The 12560-nt window shown below is 39.3% G+C and overlaps 1 protein-coding gene across 1 annotated transcript in view; it reads right to left on the bottom strand.

The window, feature by feature from the left end:
• Positions 1 to 12560, bottom strand: part of rif1 (replication timing regulatory factor 1) — a 54535-nt gene that overhangs the window by 37260 nt on the left and 4715 nt on the right. The window contains exons 5-15 of the mRNA XM_061841096.1: positions 11054 to 11184; positions 10886 to 10980; positions 10317 to 10506; positions 10148 to 10240; positions 9293 to 9431; positions 9073 to 9224; positions 8862 to 8970; positions 4899 to 5081; positions 4704 to 4814; positions 831 to 893; positions 278 to 378 (exon numbers count right to left, since the gene is read on the bottom strand). Of these exons, the coding sequence (XP_061697080.1) occupies positions 278 to 378; positions 831 to 893; positions 4704 to 4814; positions 4899 to 5081; positions 8862 to 8970; positions 9073 to 9224; positions 9293 to 9431; positions 10148 to 10240; positions 10317 to 10506; positions 10886 to 10980; positions 11054 to 11184 (1367 nt within the window). The remainder of the gene's footprint in view (positions 1 to 277; positions 379 to 830; positions 894 to 4703; positions 4815 to 4898; positions 5082 to 8861; positions 8971 to 9072; positions 9225 to 9292; positions 9432 to 10147; positions 10241 to 10316; positions 10507 to 10885; positions 10981 to 11053; positions 11185 to 12560) is intronic.

Below are 12560 nucleotides of genomic sequence, written 5' to 3' on the forward strand. Positions count from 1 at the left end.
TTGGGGGCTGTTCCTGTAACATCCTAATTTGATACAAGATGAGGCCAAAGCTTTGCTCATGGGAAAGTATGGAAGTATGTTGGAGTAGAGTAGTTGAGTATTATAAAATAACTTTGGAAAATATGTGGATTTAATGCACTTGGGCTTTTTGGAATGATTTCTCTTTTGTTTTTTATTTGCAATTGGAATTGCACAACAGACCTCGTTAAATGCTCGTGTGACTTTGGGTTTGAAAGACCATCCCCTCAGTTGAGAATATAGACAATGACACTCCTACCAGCACTTTGTCTGGAGGAAGAGATTCAGAGTAGACCATGTTCTTCAGGGCTTGAAGTGCCAGTGTCAGAACCTCACAGCCATGTCGATCCTTCTTACTTCCTGCGGGCACAGAAGCCATCAGCAAAAACAAACAAGCTCTAACTATAGAGTCACATGACAGATGAAGAGTAGTCATCATCATGGGGGAAAGACCCCTCAGTCGTTGTTTCTCTTCACAGAGGCACAAAAAACTATCTGGTCAGACTTAAACTGATGACTGTGGCAGTGAGTCGGGTAGGAGGCGAGGGTGTAGTCTCCTCACCCGCCTCCAGAACGACTGCAACCCCAGACCCAATCAAGAGTGCTCTATGTGGCACCGGTAGGGAGGGAACTACAACTTGAACTCTCCTCATAGTGTGGGCACCACAACAGCATTTATAAAGACATTGTATTTGTATAAAATGGCCTAATAACCCTACAGATGCACTTGGGAGAAAAGAAAAAAAAAAACTACCAGTACAAATTTACTTTTTTTTACAGCAACTAATTTCTACAAAGGAGAGTGTACTTACCAGTCTCAATTGTTAGTGAGACAAAATGGACAAGATGATCCCATAAAAGTGCCAAAAGAGCATCTGTAGAAACATTGAAAGTTGAACAAACTTTTGAATACACTTCAATAAATGGGAAGTCACTGGTAATTTAATATCATAATAAACAGCTTGCATCCACATTTCAGGAAGGCAAATTTAAGAACATCCAATTTATAACATCTCATTGACTGAATGTGACCACAAGGAGGGATGGCAATATGAGTTTGATATCACTTTGAGAAATTTTGGTATTATCTTTTGTGTATTCTAAAGAATGAAATATTTTTATAGTGATTATAAAGACTTAACTCACATCTGCAAAATCCTAATCATTTAATGCCACGGACCTACTGTAGTTATGTAGTCAGTGTTTTATAAGAGTAACTCAGTAACTATCTACTCAGTAAGAATCTAAGCTCAGGGAATGGTTTTAGTATAATAAATCAACACTAAATCAGTGAAAAAGTAAAACTTCTGGATATGATCAAAGATGGCAGAAGTTACGTTTTGTGTGCTAACAGGCCTGCGGAAGATGGCGTCAACATGGGTCTGCACTTCAGCCTTGAACATCTCAACAGCAAGGGAACCTATGTGAGGATCCTGTTCGTGGACTTCAGTTCTGCGATTTACACCATCATCCCTGAATTTCTCTACTCCAAACTTCTCCAGCTCAGTGTCTCGCCTGCCATCTCCCAGTGGATCTACAACTTCCTGACGAGCAGGACACAGTAGGTGAGGCTGTGGGACACCACCTCATCAACGCGCACTATAAGCTCTTCTTCGCTACTCTTGTCGTTCTACACAACTCCATATTGAGGTACCCAACTGTCAAACCCCTGAAGTTCGCATATGAAACCACAGTCATCGGCCTCATCAAAGACGGCGACGAATCTGCGTATCGTCAAGAAGTGGCGAGACTGGGGCTTTGGTGTGGCCAACACCACCTGGCTAAATGAAGAAGACTCTACATCATGCACATATGTAACTCTTATATGGAATTATTCCGATTAACTGAATGTCTTGTTCTTTGTTCTAGTTAGTTTGTTTGTTTGTTTTTTTCTGAATGTCGTACCAGGGCAGCATCGACTACCGGAGACAAATTCTTTGTGTGTTGTTACACACTTGGTCAATAAAGCGGATTCAAATTTTTGTGCTACATAAAAAGGATGTAGCAAACATCTGTAAAAACGCTTCAATAACTTTTAATAGGGAAACGAAAAGTGTGGTGACTCCAAGACACAAGACGATTGTTCGAATGGAAGCCATGTTAGCTTTGTGGATAGCGGATTGCAGAAAAAAGGCGGTGAGTTTATACACCAACATGATCAGGACAAAAGGTAAAGCCCTTTACGATCAAATCCAGCCCGGTGACAATGATGAAGAGGCTTAAGAAATTTCCGATGAAATTCAAGCCTGCAGTAGTGCTGCAAGGAACGATTCACCCCCTCGAAGACAAGGCTTTTCTGCAAGCAATGGTTGGTTTGAAAAATTTTAAAAGCGTTACGACCTCAGAAGCGTGCCTCTGTATGGTGAGGCTTCCTTCGCCAACAACAATGCTCCTCACTGCTATGTGGAGGAAGAATTTACACAAGACAGACATCAACAGTACAGTACAAGCTGTCAAGTTTAGCAGTCGTGTTGACTCAGTTATGTCCTTGTACAGGGGAATTTTGAAGCAGAAGAAAAAACAGTCAATTCCCCATAACCATGTTCTCGTCAAAGATAAAAACCTCAGTTACACCGTCAGGACCTCCAGCAGAAGATTCTCCGAGTGAGCAATGTTAATTATAAATAAATAATATAATGTTACTGTGCAGCACAAGGTTTTAATAAATAGAAAGAGATTTAACTATACACTTATACAGTTGAAAATGGGCGAAATGGTTGAAAATGCAAAGTATAAATACGAACTGTAAACGTATTTTAAACAAATAATTACGTACTGCGATAAAAATGTTACTGTGCAGCATAGTGTTTTACAATTAGGGACTAGACACTTGTACTGTTGTGATTTTTTGTCTCAAGTATGCAAATTATAAATACTGTATTATTGACATTTTAAATATTCTGATACCCACATACAAAAAAAACCACTCCCCATCTCAAAAATTTAAAAAAAAAACTACGTTGTCAGCACCTCCAGCAGAAGTCTCTGAGTGATGAATGGTAACTATACAGTAATATAATAGTGTTTTATAATTTATATTATAAATTTATAATCAATCCATCCATTTTCTACAGCTTCTCCAGGCTGAGTCACAGGGGAAGTAGCTTCAACAGGGATACCCCCTCCCTTTCTCCAGCCACTTTTTCCAGCTCTTCCGGAGGGATTCCGAGGCGTTCCCAGGCCAGCCGAGAGATAGTCTCTCCAGCGTGTCCTGGGTCGTCCCCGGGGTCTCTTTTCTAAATTTATAATATTGTACATATGATATTTAGGTTTTATAATTAAAGATTTAACTAAATACCTCTTTTTGCATGCAAAGTAGAGGCATGTTATTTGACTGAATGAAAAAAGACAAAACTAGCCGGTGCTCTGGGGGCTGCAAGCATGACCAAAGGATATTCAAAGGATGATCACCAATTTTAACGTGCCAGTTTGATAAAATGTATTATGAATGAAATATATCTAGTACATGTATAAATAAATGCTATTCTGTTTTCAAAATGTACTCAATATGATCGTTCATTATTTAGGTGCATACCTTTACCCCCAAAAATTACAAATTCAAATAAGTAAACTACTAGAAGTGAAACTAAATTGAATTCAGATTTGAGTGACGGCATGGAAGCGTGCTTTCATAACATGTATATCGTATCCTTTCATAAATGTTTTCATTTGTTTTTGCAAATGATTGAAACGCATGAATTTGACAATTATTGTTATGTTTCGTTTTCAGTAAATAATACAGACATTTTTACAATTGCTTCTGAACTGTCACCTCATTATTGAAAACCTTGTCTTCACCTGGGGTTGGTTGTTTCGGTGGATCTTGCCTCTCAATACCGGGAGTAGTGGAAGTAAATAAGGGATGAACTCCGTGAGATTTGTTGGCCTTGCGTTAACATCCGAATGTGCTAGCTATGGAAAAGTTTGTTTTCCTTGCTTCCAGTTGATTTAAGTGTTTTTGTCGTTTCGCGTGAACTTTCAATGCCTTGAAACCTCTTGATCCATAGTCAATAGTATCCTGACACCACGTGCACAATGCTTTACCAAGTCAATCGAGTTTGCGAATGAAGTCACTTAACAGAGTGGTAACTTCCTTCTTAGCAACAGTATCAACGATGTCTTGTTCCATCCAATCCCATCGAAACTCATTTTTGATATTTCTATCAATTTCTTTCACTCGCGAAGCGTTTTTCCACTTTCCATTATGTTCACTTGCAAATGGACCCATTACCGGCTTGTTCCACATTCGACCAATCAACAGACGCGCATCACATTTTCCGCCTCGCTTGCAAAAGTCGGATCAGAAAATGAACGAGTGTGGATTCTGGCACAGGTTACTTTTGGAATATTGCAGAAAATTTTTTTTTTTTTTTTTTTTTTTAAATCTATGCAATTTAAAAAGACAGAATATAAATGGAAAAATCACATCTGAAAGTACAAATGCTGTTTACATATTTAAAACATTGTTAACCACATAAACCTACTTTGCAGTTTTTCCACTTTCGCGGGTGATTCTGCTCCCAATTAACCACGGAAAACAAGGCATTAATGTACTGCAGTTATTGCAAATGTAAATTTCCCAAATTTCAATATTTTTGCAACCCAAGCTCATTTTACACTCAAATATAACGGGCAAAATTGGTTCTGTCCACGCCCTAACCCCCCCCAAAAAAATAAAAGCTCACCTGGCACCTCTTTTCCAAGGTTGTTGAAGCCGTCTTTGATATTGGAGATAAGCACAGCAGCATGCTTGCTGAAGGAGGAGGCACCATTCAACAGAGGATGCGTCAAAGGCTCTGGAACCGTTTTATTTTTTGTTTTATTGCATTGCGTAGAGGGCTGCTGCTCCAAGTAGTAGAGTAGTTAATTCAAGCACTCACCGAGAGTAAGGACCAGCTTGTTCTTAGTCGCTGCGGCGACCACCTCAGGCCCCAAAAAGTAGTGAAGCAACATTTCTAGGCCCAACAACTGGATGGAGGGGAAGGAAGAGGGGAGCTGCATGCTGGAGTTCAAGTTCATTAGTGATGAGTTGGGTGTCAGGCTTTTAATGCTCAACGGCACTGCTGTAATGAAAAATTAAAACCTCATCTTACATTTAACTACCAGTAAAACACAGATGCAACCATATTGTAATGTAAGAGAGGAAGGAGACTCCAGAGGCAAACTATGAAGGCTTAGTTAACTCCATGTCTAAGAGGGTTCAGGCAATGCTGGAAAGTAATGACGCACACTAGGGCAACACAATATGAAGGGAAAAATTACCAACTTAATTTTCTACAAAGTCATTCAAAGTTTAGTTCACAATTCCAAGAATTAGCTACTTCAGTTCATAATTCAAATATACTAAAAAAAAAAAATTGTTCCTATATGAAAAACAAAAAATTCATATTACAGTGTGATTGTATAGTCTTAAACTAAAGTATTGATTCTAAAAAATGTTCCTAGTAATCTATTTTTACAAGTATATACCGTATTCCAAAATAAATTCACTCCCATTTCTAGAACATCCCTGAACACGTCGCGCACTCACATAGCTGCTGCCTGCGTAGTTTCATTCCGTAGAGCCAAATTGGAAATGCAGCAGGCATACATTATATCAATATATCCCCGTTGGTGACTTTTAATATTACCATCAATTCTCTATATTTACCATTGCTTCTTAATTCACACCACAGCAAACTATGCAATGTGACAATTGCACATACATTCATCGCAATGACAATGCTCAGGCAAAATATTGTTAGGCCCCTTAGAGGCCAGTAGTTCTGAACAAATGAGTGCTAATTCAGATTTACTCGTGAGTTCGTTGGAAAAACATACCAAATGGTAATTTTTTCATTTGAATGATAATGAAAAAGATCACCAATTTTACTCTGACAAGAGGTAATGCAAAGAGCTTCTTTTTACATCTGCTGCCATTTTTTTACTTATTACGCATCTGCACAGTTGTAGCAATACATGCCGATTACATTGATGACGGAGACGTTTCCCGTGGAACAATTTGAAGATTCTCCGAGGTACCAGTTGTTAGGACATGCATTGCTTTGTGTGAAATAATTGACATGCTTACAAAAGCTGCTCATTGATTACATTGTGGCAAATTGCTGTTCCTTTTCCTGTCAGTTATGTCCCATGAAATTTTTTGGGGGATACTGTACAGATACAGCCGCTAAAGTAAGTATTTAACATCCTTCCATCCATCCATCCATTTTCTTTGCCGCTTATCGTCACGAGGGTCGTGGGGAGTGCTGGAGTCTCTCACAGATGTCAACGGACATGAGGCAGGGTCACCCTGAACTGGTTGCCAGGCAATCGCATGGCATGTCGGGACAAACAGCCGCACTCACAATCACACCTAGGTGCAATTTAGTGTCCAATTAAATGTTGCATGTTTTTGGGATGTGGGAGGAAACCGCAGTGCCTGGAAAAAAAAAACCACGCAGCATGGGGAGAACATGCAAACTCCACACAGGGATTGAACCCAGGTCCTTAGAGTTGTGAGGCCTTTGCTATGTTGGAAACAAACCAAGTAATATGTACATACAAAGAAAGCAGAAAAAACAAGTCCAGAAATTAACATGTAAATATGTAAAATGGGACATGGAAAAATTATTGAACATATTAAAGGGAACTGCAAAAAGGCATGGAAAGCCAAGACAACAGCTACAATTTATCAACAATTACACAAACAGGAAACTCAATTGGTTTCAAAGAAAAAAAATAAACCTGCAAGAATGGCCCAGCCAACTGGCGGCCTTGAATTCAATCAAAAATCTATGGAATGAACTGAAATTCAAAGTCCATAAAATCGAGATGAAAGTGGACTTTTATGAAAATTTCTGAAAATACAAATGTGAGCACTGAAGGTGTGAAGTCCTGCTCGGGGGATCGGGGGGGCAATTTTTGAAAAAAATGGATGGCTGTGGTGCATTGTTTAGTTAACGTTTATGAAATAAACACGTAAAATAATGTCAAGACTACACAAAATAAGCGACGTCTTGATAGAATGCGAGGGGAGGAGTGTTACTGTTACTCATGGTAGTGCCTAAACATGGCTCCCCTCGTGAAAAATAAACAACGAAATCAAATGCATGTTCGTTCAATGTTGTCAACTAATATCCGGATTAATTTTAGGCAGTTTTCGTGAAAACTTGAATATCCGGAAGACTTTCATCATTGATTTAAAAAAAAAAAAAAAAAAAGACCATGGAACCTTCAACATTCCAAGACTGCTTCTGTGGACGCTTGGCCCAAAATCCCACCAAAACAATGGATGCAACTATTTTCTCCATACAGGAGTCTTGAAGTTGCCATTACATACAAAGGCCTTTGTACAACGTATTAAATACCAGTTGGCATGTTCAATACTTTTGTCCTTTGTCATTTAATATTATTCCACCTAACTTGATTTCTGAGCTCATTTGTTTTACTTGCTTTGTATGTATGGGTTACATGGGGTTTTCTCGACATGGAGAAATTTTTATGGAAATGGCACCTTTGGAAAGTACATGTATAGTAATCCCTCTCTACTTTGCGCTTCATACATTGCAGCTTCAGTGCATCGTGGGTTGCCCCCCCCCCCCCACACACACACACACACACACACCCCTCTCACCCCAAAAAAAGCCAGATTGGTTTACAGTACGTACTATATTACGTGTAGGTGCATTGATACATGGAGACATCCCCGGCACGACATGTGGACCAATGAAGGAAGGGAAAAAAAAAAAGCCAGAAAGGCTTTTTGGATCTGATTGGCTACGCATCATCAAACCCCACCCAGCAACTCTCCCTCCCTCCTCCTTTCCATGCGCCATTTTCTACCCTATTACAAACTGGGAGACTGTGTGCGCATAACTATTTCATGATGCCTCCAAAGCGCTGTGCTGATGTTAAAGCTTCCCCTAAAGCACTCAAGCGGAAGATGCGAAATAAGAGCATTGTTATAAGTGGGGACTGCATTCGCTTTGTGGAAAGTGTATTGCAGAAAAACAGCCCGGATATAATGAGGAAGATGAAGATGAGAATCGGCGAGAAAGTAAAACTTTGGATATGATCAAAGACGGCAGAAGTTACGCTCTGTGGCGCTATTACGGCGTGAATGAATCAGCAGCTCACTATATAAAGAATGATGTGGCAAATATCCGTAAAACTGCTTCAATAACTTTTAAGGGGGAAGCGAAATGTGTTTTTGTTTATCACATTTTCTGTCATTATTACATTTTAGTCAACCCTAAGTGAATAAAAAAAGAGGATTCGTGGAGATGTGGCCATAAAAGGCTGGAGCTGGCGAGAGAGGCACATCCCGCGTTCTACTGTCAAGCAAAAGTCTCTCTTGTCCGAGGAGGGAACGCCACAACGTGATCTAAACTTTTTATCTCAAGTATGCAAAGTATAAATGCTGTACTGTTGAGTAAACATTCTGGTACCCACACGCCACCTCCAGGAGAAGTCTATGGGTGATGAATGGTAACTCTAAGGTAAGTGTTTCTATAATAATGTATATATGATATTTATAAGGTAAAAAGATTTAACTAAATACCTTTTTGTCTCAAATATGCAAAGTACAAATGCTGTTTACATATTTTAAATGTACTGGTACCCACATACATATATTCCCGGCTACTTTTTGCAGGTGTTCTGGTCCCAAGTAACCGCGAAAAACAAGGGATAACTGTAGGGAGAAAAATGGTGAAATGGTAAATACTTATTTCAGCCACTGTATTTTGAGTTTGCAAGTATTCCCCGCCAATATAAGTTTCATACTGTATATTTTACATACAGACGAAAAGGCGAAAGGTCACTGCATTCCCGCCGAAAACAAAAACAGGCTTTACACGTACTGGATTTAGGTGTGCCGGGTGCTGCAATGCCATTTTGACCTCTGGCAGGGTGGGCAGGGGCTGAGGCAGCTTCAGATCCAATGGTGCACTGTAGCAAAGGGAGTGACACCTTCAAAGACACAAACCAGGAATTATTTATAGAATTATGTAAAACAGCACTGAATCTAATCCAAAATGAAGACTAAAGAATAATTTTAAAAAAGAAATCTACCAGATCAAAGTGGGGCGACAGGTTCGGCCCGAGTTGGACCACTAGATACCACCACACCTCCACCTTGGTAAGCAATAGCGCTTCTGTCCGGATATTGATTGACACGAGGGGCTGCATGAGAAGTTTCATCCGCTTTGCACTGCAAAGAATGTCTTTTGGAGACAACGCTACAGTTAGAGGAGCTCAAAAGCAACAAGCAAAAAAGAAGGACGACGCACACCTGGATTGAGAGCAAAGTTATCGATCAAACTCTTCCAGGCGATAAAGGCAATTTTCTTGACAGTGGGAGAGGAGCAACGAAAGCCGAGCTCTTCCAGATGGAGCAGCGAGTTGATAAAGGGCCCTCCTCGATGGAGCAGCTAAGGAGCAAATATGATGTGTTCAGCTTTCCAGTAACACTCGATCACCATACAAACCTCACTTATTAACAGTAAGATTCAAAGCTGAATATCATTCAACCTTTCACTTGAGTTGACCAATCAAAAAAATAAATAAAATCAATAAGGGCCGTTGCTTACATGAAGTAAAATTAATTACTTGAATCAAACTAAAGTGTTCTTGTGAAGAGCTGTCAATGGTCAATTGAAAAGACAAAATTGGTTCCATTGAACATAAAATAAAATATTTGATGCAATTAACGTACTCCAATTGTTGAAATAGGAGCATCTAAAGTAAGACAGGCCCCAATTAAACACCCACTCAAATAGATGTCCAACACCTAAAAGAGTTTCCAATTTTACCATCAGGTATTTAAAAAAAAAAAAAAAAAAAAAAAAAGATGGCTCCACGGGGTGGCACGAATGACCTTTACTATTCATGCACTGTGTGCACCGTGTGTTCTTTTACAGGGAATCTTTGCTGATTGTAGAATCCCCATTTTTTCTGTAGCACTACTCACAGAATACAGCTGGGTGTCTATTATTCATTAACGTGACATTTGTAAAGTTTAAATTGACTCTAGGTTCATGTTTACATGAACATAACTAAAGTTTCAAAAAAGCTTCAGTTGTCTGCGATCGAGGTGTGAGTTCCAGAATCGTATTTATATCATTCAAAAAATAATGAGCAACTTTACCTTCCCAAGTAATTTGACAAATAATGGCCAGAGCTTGAGGACATTCATTTCATTTTTGGACATAAAAAGCTTTTGCAGCTCTGGAATCAGTTTCTGTGAAGACCAACGGAAAGCATATGAATCATTTCATCATTAATATCAACTTTAACCTTCACAGGATGTTACCCACCGTGGACATCAAGGGTTCAATGATGGCAGCCACTTCCATCTGTTTTTGCAGCAATAAAGGCAGGCCCATTTCCATGGCAGCTGCCGCCCGCAAACGCACCTTGGAGGTTGAGTGCACCACCAGGGGGATTACGAGTTTGGCCCAGCACACGGCCCACTCTCCCATCTGAGCTGGAACCTGCTCCAGCAGCCTACAAGCAACAGAAAATGATAGGATCGTAATAATTAAATTACTCCTTGATGATTTAAAATGGCAGCTGAGGCAGAATAGCATGCTGTCTGATACTGCAGGCATATCGCGGTACAGCCCCATAAATTTTGAGCAGAAGATAAAGATTAGGGGAATTAGGGTGAATTTCAGTTTATCGCATCCATTGGGAGAAACTTCAACACAGTGGGAGTCGGACCCATTTAAAAACCTCATATTCACTTTCCTCTACAGCCTGCTCAGGTGATAAACTAGTCAAACTAGCAAGTGCACTCCCTCTAGGTTTTTGCCAAGTTTTGAAATCCTATCCACATCTGACTTTAATGGAAAGGCTGAAAATAGAAAAGCCCTATGAAAGTTACCTGATGATGACATTTATGGCTTCATGCTCCATGAAGACAGATTGAACTTCACCTTTGCTCAAAACCCTCTCCAGCGTGCTCAGTATGGACCCCACCTGAGTGGACCAATAATAACGTGAGGACCGTGCTGCGGCGAACAACACCACCGAAGTTTGCGTCAATGCTAACCTTTTTGTCCACCATGTTGGCGGGGAAGCTCTGTTTGGAAATGACCCACAAGGCTCTGGTGCAGGTATTCTTCTCCACACACTTGGAGACCACAGAGCAAAGTGCAGACAGGATTTCAGTGTTTAAAGTTTCTGGGAAAAACAGGAGGAAACAGTGATGCCTTGACTTACAAGTTCCATTTGTTTTGTGAACATGACAGTAAGTCAAAAGGCTCATCCCTCATACCATCTGTTATCTGTACTACTGAAAATGGAAATGTCAATCCTTTGCAGCCCTCCAAAAAACAACAACAAAAATTTAACATTAACACCATTTTACACTACTGTATGTTCTAAAAACAAACCAATTAAAAATAGTATGTAAAGAATTAAAGTTTGTGCATCATGACTTTATGCCCACTAACATTGTGCTGATCCTTCTGGTGTTGGCCTTGGCCATCAATATTTACCCAATAAAGATGATGAATACGCTCTTCTAAGCTTTTAAATTACAGTAACAGACATTTTCCATAGAGGACAAAGAATATAAGACTTATGACATTGTAATTTCTTTCGGCTTGTAAACTTGTACCTTGATCAGCAATTTCCAGACGACAAGTTATTACTTTTTATGGGCACTGTGAACCCTGTGCCATAAGGTAAAATATTGGGGGGGGTTGGGGGTTGTCCCTAGCGGCTAGGAGTTTAAAAGCACAAGACAAACTTGTTTGAAAGAAATGGTTAAAGCATAGCAGTTCCCTACAATGCATACGCAGATAATTCAAATGTGGAGAAGAAGGAGAAGACTTCTTTGAATGCACATAGAAGAATCTACCTCAATTGTGCATAGAAGAAGAATCTATCTCATTTGCGTGTAGAAAAAAAAAATCTCCGGTGCGACTCGTTTATGAAAACAAAAATGGAAAAGAAAAAAAAACCGCTACACAGAGTGGATGCAGCCTGAACCAACGTGGGCCGTCATTCGGAAAATACAATACTTGTCAGTCAAATCCGTCATTCCAATCAACGCGAGTGGGTCGGACCATCTCTTATTTCCTCTCTAGGGCCCAATATAATGCAACTTTACAGAATGTTGTCGTTTCTATTGTAAGTACGTGTCCAGTTCAGATCCATCAAGATTTCAGTTCAAGATTTCTATAATACTGAATGCATGCTGTTTTACTGCGTGATCTTGAGGCTATTGTTGGAGATTTGGGGTAGAATATATATATATATATATACACATATATATATATATAGATATATATATATATATATATACACATTATATATATATATATATATTATATATATATATATATATATATTATATATATATATAGATATATATATATATATATATATATATATATATATATACATATATACATACACACACACACACACACACACACACACACACACACACTAAAATTTTCCGTACACAACTTGTGGAAGGCAGAAAGTTTTTTAGTGTCTTTGTAGTCTTCCAACATTCAGCACTATAGAGTAGAATTGTTGTAAGTCCA

Source organism: Syngnathoides biaculeatus, chromosome 14 (genome assembly GCF_019802595.1).
Source record: "Syngnathoides biaculeatus isolate LvHL_M chromosome 14, ASM1980259v1, whole genome shotgun sequence".
NCBI lineage: Eukaryota > Metazoa > Chordata > Actinopteri > Syngnathiformes > Syngnathidae > Syngnathoides > Syngnathoides biaculeatus.